At 35.7% G+C, this 9,724-nt stretch overlaps 1 protein-coding gene across 1 annotated transcript; it reads left to right on the top strand.

Moving 5' to 3' along the window:
* The first annotated feature begins 281 nt into the window (after positions 1-281).
* Positions 282-4,718, top strand: LOC133321243 (probable cytochrome P450 28d1). Its single transcript, XM_061530331.1, has 8 exons — positions 282-475; positions 1,689-1,827; positions 1,888-1,995; positions 2,066-2,170; positions 3,466-3,879; positions 3,938-4,061; positions 4,213-4,482; positions 4,552-4,718. Exons 1-8 carry the CDS (start codon positions 282-284, stop codon positions 4,716-4,718), a joined length of 1,521 nt encoding a protein of 506 aa, XP_061386315.1.
* The last annotated feature ends 5,006 nt before the right edge of the window (positions 4,719-9,724 follow it).

The raw sequence follows: 9,724 nt of genomic DNA, 5'->3' as shown, positions 1-9,724 counted from the left end.
CAAGCAGTGTTTGTCTTCGTCATATTTTATTCAATTACAATTGAAGAGAATAATAAACAAGATAGGAGAGTTAAAATTCGATGTCACATCAACAGATGGTTTCAGGGTGCAGTATTCATTTCATATTAAGTGTTTAAGGTTAACGGTTGTTTAATTCATTAAACGTTTTGTTTTCGTTGAAAATAAATTGCGATTGCGTGTGGTTGTGTGCTGTTTCCTATTAATTTACGTCGATTTTTAAACTCACCAAGTGATTATCGAAAAAGGCTCACCAAGTGATCATGTATTCTTGGCTTGTGACACTGAGTCTCTTTATTGGTGCTCTCGGAGCCTTTTATGCATTTCTTATATGGAATTTAGGCAGTTGGAAGAAACGTGGTGTTCCAGAGGCTAAATCATATCCAGGAATTGGAACATTTCCATCGTTATTTACCCAGAAACGCAATATTGTCTACGATGTTGATGAGGTCTACAGGTATAGTAGACATGGTTGATAAGTGTTTTGATGTGAAGCAAAGACGAGTTTTAAAGAAAAATTGTTTGATTTAGACATACGTGTCTGTTAGTTCGTCCGTCTGTCCATTATAATTTATAAATACAATACAGGCCACAGTTATGAAGCAATCGTCACGAAATTTTGCATGTAGGATGGGTTCTGGGCAATGAAGACCCCTATTGTTACACCCTTCACCACACTGTGGTATAGGGTATTATGTCTTAGTGCATATGTTTGTAACAGGCAAATGGTAACGAGATAGACACATGGTTCCATTGGAGAATATACATAGAATCTCTTTCTGAGTTGATACATGCATGCCCGTCCGTCTGTCCATGTATTCTTGTGAACAAAGTATAGATCGCATTTATGATTCGATTTAGACGAAATTTGGCACAGCTCACTTATTTGGCCCATATTGCAAATGGAGAAAATCGGCTATGATTTAGATATATCTCCCATATATATTTTCGTCCGATTTTATATAAATGGTGCACCAAACACCCAATATTTGTCCGATTGAAACAAAATTTTGTACAGTGTACTGACGTAGGTCAAGTTTTATGTTCCCGAACGTCAGATTTTATGTAAATGGTGCACAAAACTCCCAATATTTGTCCGATTGAGACAAAATCTAGCGCTATGTACGGAGTTAGGTGCCGATAGAGGAATGCGAAGTTTTGTTGAAATCGGATCAGATTTAGCTCTCATATATATATATATATATATATTCGTCAGATTTTATGTAAATGATGTACCAAATAGCCTATATATAGCAATAGCCCACCATATAGCACTACCCCACAATATTCGATATTTTGATGCTTTTGGGCACGCTTTTTAAAAGAGTAGATTCTTATTTGATATTAGGGGTTCTCATTCAGTAGAAAATCTCCCTGCGTAATATCTCAAGTTCCCATATAATGGTATGAGGTTTTTGGGTATCTTTTCCAATCTATATAGCTGTAATTTGATATTTTGGAAGCACATTGGGTAGTTAATTTTCTTATATATAGAATAATCAATATTGGTCCAAATTTCAATATAGATCCATGTTTTTAACTGAATTCCATATTCCCATTCCACTTCCCATTTTTGGAATTTTTACAAATTTAGCCGTATTGGCTACCCTAATAATTCATTTGAATGTCCTAAATGAACGAAATTCTTATTTCAATTGATTCTTCTTTAGAAAATATCGCAGCTCAAATAAATACGTTGGTGTCTACAATGGCAGAGAACCTCAATTGTTTGTACTGGATCCAGAGCTTGTGCATCGAATTCTTGTTAATGATTTTAAACATTTTCATGACAATGCCATTGGCGATACGGTAAGTATTATGAAGATACATATGACAATTTAAATAATTAATTTTCCCCCTATTAATTAGTTTGACGAAAAATCCGATACAATTCTTGCAAATAATCCTTTCATCTTAAAAGGAGAAGAATGGAAGGAAAGACGCACTGAGGTAGTGCCGGGAATGTCACCAAATCGGGTAAATATGATTGGAATTTTTTTTAAATCATTTTTTTTTTAATTTTAGCTTTTTTTATTAAAAATTCCAGATAAAAAATGTCTATCCCGTAACACTGGAGATATGTAAACGCTTAACGGATTTCGTAAGGCAACAGGTTGAAGAACACAATAAAAAGGGTATAGGAGCCTATGAGGTAAGCAAAAAGTTGTAATACTTTAATACTAAAAATTCGAGCCACCAACTTGTAATGTGCATTTAAAAGCCTTTAAATCGATCGGCACCTTTATATCGAGACTATGTCTTTCTAAATTGGCTGCTTGTAGGTTGTAAAACTTTGGGAATTTGAAAATACCGATAGTCATTGATGACCATACTAGGGAACATGAACCTAAATTGAAACCAGTGAGCGGAGCAGTATAGTGGGCCGGGGCCGACCATACGATACCCTACACAACTACGACAGAGTTCTAACTTTCTAAGGAAGTGCAGTCCGAGCCTGGGAAATATTCCGTGACATTTGCATCCTCTTGCCCGATTAAAGGTCAACAGCACATCTTCAATACACTGACATATTTTCCGAATATTACTAATATTCAGTACAGCCCTTCTTATTACTTGTCCAGATTGACTACAGAGTGGGTTGTATGGTGATGATAGCCTTATAACTGTGGCCTATAGATCGATTCGAAAAATTGCAAAAAATTAAGTTTTTGGCCCACTTCATCCCAAAATTATTATCTGGTCATCACCGAAAATTTAAGCGCTGTCCTTGATCATATCTGGAACCCCATGGAAAATTTTAAATCGATCAGTGTTATATATCTGCCCTCTAGTGTGGTAAAGGGTTACAAAAAACATATGATTACGTAAGCACCTGCAAATATTTATGTGTAACTCCCATATCCGAGAACATACGATAATAATCAGGTTCCATTTGACACGCTAAATATTGACCGATCTTTATCAAAACAGGCATGCTTATTCTTTGGCCCGATCCCCCTCTCCATGTAAAATTTCACGATGTTCGGGCCATAATTGCGGCCTCTGGAGCGACCAGAAATCCGAAAAAATTTAGTATTTGGTTCATTTCATCCCCTAAATATTAACCGATCTTTACCATCCGATCTTTCATTAGCCAGAACCCATCCTACATGCAACATTTCGTGAAGATTGGTCCATAACTGTGGCTTGTATCGTGTTTACAAATTAAAAATGGACAGACGGACGGACACACATGTCTAGATCGACTCAGCTAGTCGAGATATGACGATCGGTATACTTGAAGGTTGGTCTAGGACCAATATTTCGCGGCGATACAAACTCTTGGGGCTGCACTAAGCTATAATATCCTGACAACATAGTTGTGTAGGGTATAAATATGCTGGAACCGAATTAACGATGACACAGCCCGCATATTAAACTCCACCAAATGGTGGAGAATATGAAGATGTAAAGAGTATTAATTTTCAAAATATTTTTTCCAAACAGCTTTTCCTACGTTACACCACAGAAGTGGTGAGTGCTTGCGTCTTGGGAATACACATTGGAACGTTAAACGATAAACCGTCCAGTTTTCTAGATAGAATCAAAAACATCTTCAAACTAACACCCTCACAGATTGCGTATCAAATTACTGTTGCCTTCATACCCAACCTCAAGAAGATAATTAAAACGAAATTCTTTACCAAAGCGAATGCCCAGTATTTCTTCAATCTGATGTCCGATTCAATTGAACTGCGTCTAAAAGAAGGCAATACTAATCGTGCAGATTTTTTGAATTTTATACTGCAATTGAAGGAGAAGAAAAATTATTCAAATGTGATTTTAACGGGACATGCTATGACATTTTTGACCGATGGATTTTTGACAACATCACATAGTATTGCCCATTGTTTGCTGGGGGTGAGTGCTGCAAAACTGATCTTGGAGATAATTCTTTATTCATACATCTTATATTTAGTTGGCTAGAAATCCCAAAGCCCAGGAGAAATTACGTGAGGAAATTCTCAGCAACATTAATGAAGTGGGTGTTGTAAGTTTTGAAAGTCTTTCGGAGATGCCGTACTTGGATGCTTGTTTTAATGGTGAGTTTTTTTTATAGAAACTATTAGGTAGGACGGGGGAGATTTAAGCTATTAAAATTAAAACATTAAATATAACTTTATTTTTTTATTATCCACTTTTAATTTAGGGAGATTTTTCAAATTTTTATTTAACTCTTTCCCCTATTTATAGAGGCCATCCGCCTATTCTCACCCTTGTCCACGAATACTAAGTTATGCACCGAACCCTATGAATTTGTGAATTCCGATGGATCATCTTTTGAAATGAAAAAGGGTGAAATTGTTTTTCTATCCTATCGCAGTATACATTACGATGAGCGATATTATCAGAATCCCGAAGAATATATACCGGAGAGATTTTTACCCGAAAATGGTGGAGTAAAGAAATTCAGAGAACAAGGAAAATATTTAGGTTTTGGTGATGGACCACGCATTTGTTTGGGTGAGTATTTCTTTTGGTATTGATGTTATTAAAAAAGTAATTTATTATTTTATTTGTGATTTCTTATAGGAATGCGTTTTGGTGCTACCCAAGCTAAGGCAGCTATTGTGGAAATTATTAGAAATTTCCATGTGAAAGTTAATGCCAAAACTCGCAACGATAATTTATTAGATAAAAGAGAATTTTTGGCCCTATTGGATGGTGGAATTTGGTTGGATTTTGAACGAATAAAATAATTTATTTAATAAACATAATAATAAAAAATAAAGTATTCTGTAGTACTAATTTTTTAAATAATGCTCTTTAATGGGCGGAACATGCTAACGTTGCTATCTCATGTCGTTTTATATCCTTCACCACACTGTTGTACAGGGTACTATGTCTTTGTGTATATGTTTGTAACAGACAAAGGGAAACGAGACAGGCCCATGGTTCCTTTTGAGAATATGCATACAATCATTTTTTGAGTCGATTTATGCATTTCCGTCTGTCTGTTGCTGATAAATTGTAAACAAATTTATAATCCTATTTGGATGAAATTTAGTACAGCTTATTTATTTGGCCAAAGGGCGAACCCTTTTGAAATTAGTGAAAATCGGTTCAGATTTAGATATAGCTCCCATATATATTTTCGACCAATTTCATGTAAATGGTGCACGGAAGCCCCTATATTACTTTCGATTTGCATGAAATTTATCATGGCGTACTAAATTGAGTTTGGAATGATGTGTACTAAGTTCCATAAAAATCGGTTCAGATTTAGATAAAGCTCCCATATATATTTTCGCCCGATTTTATGTAAATAGGGCACAAAAGTCCAACATATCGTTCGATATATATATATATATATATATATATATAGCTTCCACATATTAGGTTCGGGTAAAATAAATCCATTATTTTTATATCAACTATAGGAGTTTATTTAACATGCTTCGGAATCTCCAATTTGCACCGTTTTGTATGATTTATTGTCATTTTAAAGGTAACTTTCTTGTGTCTCTCTCATAGAAGTCCTACTCTCTATTTGCAAAAAAAAAACTCTAGTCGATTTTCACAAACCTCCCTAGATACCAATTTGTTATCATTAAAGAAATTTGGCAATATAAGAAAAATATGATAATCGATTGGTGTCAAGTCCCGACTGTATGGCGGATGCATTAAAACTTCCCAACCAAGCTCCCGAAGTTTCTGGCGAGTCACTGTAGATGTGGGTGGCCTAGCGTTGTCCTGGTGGAACACGACACCTCCCCTGTTAGCCAATTCTGGCCGTTTCTGGTCAATTGTAAATTGTTTAAAATAGTTTTATGGTCGATCTTTAGCTCCTGAGCGATGTTACGACTGCTAACATGCCGGTCAACTTCCTGAACGGAATCTACGAAACCAAAATTGCACATAATTGGCTGTTACAGTATCGAAACCATAAACACCACTCACAATTTTAGCCGCTTAGCTAGCATTTACGACTTTGTCAAAGAAAAACTGTAAAATGTGTGGAATTTTCTCTTTCTTCACTTCCATTTTTAACACCCTGTTTTAAGGTGGAGGGTATAAAAACCCAAACATATTTAACAAAAATATCGCTCATTTTAGTTAGGGCCCACAAGGGTATGAAATCAATACACGTATGGTTTGATAGTCCTTTTCTACTTTTACCTGATCATTGCTCAGAAAACCGTGTATCTATGTACACACCGTATATATATATATGTACAATAGGACCGACCTCTAGGATGATTTTAAGCAAGTTTGGTGAAGGAACCATAGGTGTATCTCGAATTTCGATTCTCTCACTTTTTAAAAAATGATTTTTCCCTTAAACTTAATTTTGATTCAAAATACGATTTTTTTTATCAATTTTAAGCAACTTTGGTGAAGAAGCCAAAATGATGTTATAGTGAAAAAATCATTTTTTGAAAAATGAGTTATTCGAAAATCGAGATAGACCTATGGTTTCATTACCAAAGTTGCTTAGAATTGTCCATAGAATCATCCTAGCCTGCCCTAATGTACAACCTTCTATGTCTATGTTCACCCTTCTAGAACCTTGTGTGTCAAACTATAGTCACTTCAGTGGGAAATTGGGGATATGATGTTAAAAATGGTGTGGGTCTATACAAATACGTGGCCCTATATCGCCAATTTTCTATGGAGTTGTTTTTCACCTTCCACAACGCAGATTGTCAAATTACAGGCACTTTGATTAGGAAAGCTTGGTTAAAACCTGTCAAAATCGAAAGGGTTCTTTTTATACCCCTGCCTCCATGAATGGAGCGGGACCTTTATATGGATGTTACGTCAAAACCAGAGCCTAAAGTACATCTCAAATATCTTAGAAGTTATAGAATTAAGCATTTTATTGTACGAAATTTCAAAGCTCTATTTTCAATATGACACCTCTAATGCACAATGAATTTTATCCTGATCAGCAATATATATATATATATATATTTTTATACCCTTCACCACACTGTGGTACAGGGTATTATGTCTTTGTGCATATGTTTGTAACAGGCAAAAGGAAACGAGATAGACACATGGTTCCTTTTGAGAATATGCATAGAATCACTTTCTAAGTCGATTTATGCATGTCCGTCCGTCCGTCCGTCCGTCTGTCCGTCTGTCCGTCTGTCCGTCTGTCTGTCCATGTTAAATTGTAAACAAAGTACAGGTCGCATTTATGATCCGAATTGGATGAAATTTGGCATAGGTCACTTATTCGGCCCAAGGACGAACCCTATTGAAATTGGGAAAAATCGGTTCAGATTTAGATATAGCTCCCATATATATATTTAACCGATTTAATGTAAACGGTCCCTATATATCTTTCGATTTGCACGAAATTTGGTACAGCCTAATCATTTAGGTCTAGAATGATGTCTGCCAAGTTTCGTGAAAATCGGTCCAGATTTAGATATAGCTCCCATATATAGTTTCGTCCGATTTCATGTAAATGGTGCCCCAAAGTCCCTATATATCTTTCGATTTGCACGAAATTTGGTACAGCCTAATCATTTAGGTCTAGAATGATGTCTGCCAAGTTTCGTGAAAATCGGTCCAGATTTAGATATAGCTCCCATATATAGTTTCGTCCGATTTCATGTAAATGGTGCCCCAAAGTCCCTATATATCTTTTGATTTGCACAAAATTTGGTATAACGTGCTGAATTAAGCCTAGAGTGATGTATGCCAAGTTTGGAGAAAATCGGTCCAGATTTAGATATAGCTCCCATATATAGTTTCGTCCGATTTCATGTAAATGGTGCCCCAAAGTCCCTATATATCTTTCGATTTGCACGAAATTTGGTACAGCCTAATCATTTAGGTCTAGAATGATGTCTGCCAAGTTTCGTGAAAATCGGTCCAGATTTAGATATAGCTCCCATATATAGTTTCGTCCGATTTCATGTAAATAGTGCCCAACGTCCCTATATATCTTCTGATTTGAACGAAATTTGGCATAACGTACTGAATTAAGCCTAGAGGGATGTCTGCCAAGTTTGGAGAAAATCGGTCCAGATTTAGATATAGCTCCCATATATAGTTTCGTCCGATTTGATGTAAATGGTCCACCAAAGTCGCTAAATATCTTCCGATTTGCACGAATTTTGGCATAACGTACTGAATTGAGTCTAGAATGATGTCTGCCAAGTTTCGTGAAAATAGGTCAAGATTTAGATATAGCTCCCATATATAGTTTCGTCCGATTTCATGTAAATGGTGCACCAAAGTCCCTATATATCCTTCGATTTGCACGAAATTTGGCATAACGTACTTAATTGAGCCTAGAATGATGTCTGCCAAGTTTCGTGAAAATCGGTCCAGATATAGATATAGCTCCCTTTTATTATAGATTGATTTTAAGTAATTGACGTACTAAGGAACCAATTGGAATAAAACGTTCTGAAAGTTGTATAACCTAACCTGTGACAAGTTTGTTTGAAATCGCTCAATATTTGGATAGAGCTTCCATATATATTTTCGCCCGATTTCAAGTAAATTGGGCATCAAAATCCTCATGTTAGTCAGATTGACATCAAATTTTGCACAACTTAAAAAATTGAGCATAGAATTACGTAGTTGCGTTTTCTAGAAGTGCAGACATAGCCCAACGGATGACCTATTTATATTTGTTTGAAGTCGATTGACATACTTTATGGATAGATCTAGGTAGATTCACATTTAGATAAATATCACATTTTTTTGTCATCCAATTTTATGTTATAGTCCTGCTTAATATACGTGGTACAGGGTATTATGTCTTTGTACATATGTTTGTAACAGGTAAAAGGAAGTGAGATAGACACATGGTTCCTTTTGAGATTTACGCATGTCCGTCTGTCCGTCCGTCCGTCTGTCTATCCGTCTGTCCATGTTAAATTGTAAACAAAGTACAGGTCGCATTTATGATCCGAATTGGATGAAATTTGGCACAGCTCATTTATTTGGCCCAAGGACGAACCCTATTGAAATTGAGAAAAATCGGTTCAGATTTAGATATAGCTCCCATATATATTTTATCCCATTTAATGTAAATGGTGTAATATAAATGGTGTAGACTGATGTGTGTCAAGTTTCATGAAAATCGGTCCAGATTTATATTTTCTTTCGATTTAATGTAAATGGTGTTTAATGTAAATGGTGTAGACTGATGTGTGTCAAGTTTCATGAAAATCGGTTCCGATTTAGATATAGCTCCCACATATATTTTCGTCCGATTTAATGTAAATGGTGTACCAAAGTCACTATATATCTTTCGATTTGCACGAAATTTGGCATAGCGTAGTGAATTAGGTCTAGACTGATATGTGTCAAGTTTCCTGAAAATCGGTCCACATTTAGATAGAGCTCCCATATATATTTTTGTCCGATTTTATGTAAATGGTGAACCAAAGTCCCTATATATCTTTCGATTTGCACGAAATTTGGCATAGCGTAATGAATTAGGTCGTGACTGATGTGTGTCAAGTTTCCTGAAAATCGGTTAAGATTTAGATATAGCTCCAATATATGTTTTCGTCCGATTTAATGTGAATGGTGTACCAAAGTCCCTATATATCTTTCGATTTGCACGAAATTTGGCATAGCGTAGTGAATTAGGTCTAGAATGATGTGTGTTAAGTGTCGTGAAAATCGGTTCAGATTTAGATATAGCTCCTATATATCTTGGCTTCCGATTTTATGTAAATTATACACTAAAGACCCAAAGTTGGTCCGATTGTCACACAATTTTGTACAATGA

The sequence above is a fragment of the Musca vetustissima genome, unplaced genomic scaffold, assembly GCF_032173495.1.
Source record: "Musca vetustissima isolate MV318-11 ecotype Yass unplaced genomic scaffold, APGP_CSIRO_Mvet_v1 utg8489, whole genome shotgun sequence".
Lineage (NCBI taxonomy): Eukaryota > Metazoa > Arthropoda > Insecta > Diptera > Muscidae > Musca > Musca vetustissima.
The sequence above is the reverse complement of the archived record's forward strand: the minus strand, read 5'-3'. Positions and strand labels throughout refer to the sequence as shown.

Coding starts and splice junctions, on each gene's coding strand:
- LOC133321243 (XM_061530331.1), top strand. CDS start 282: ATGTATTCTTGGCTTGTGACACTGAGTCTCTTTATTGGTGCTCTCGGA. Junction 3,880..3,937: donor TTGCCCATTGTTTGCTGGGG/GTGAGTGCTGCA, acceptor TCTTATATTTAG/TTGGCTAGAAATCCCAAAGC. Junction 4,062..4,212: donor CTTGGATGCTTGTTTTAATG/GTGAGTTTTTTT, acceptor CCCTATTTATAG/AGGCCATCCGCCTATTCTCA.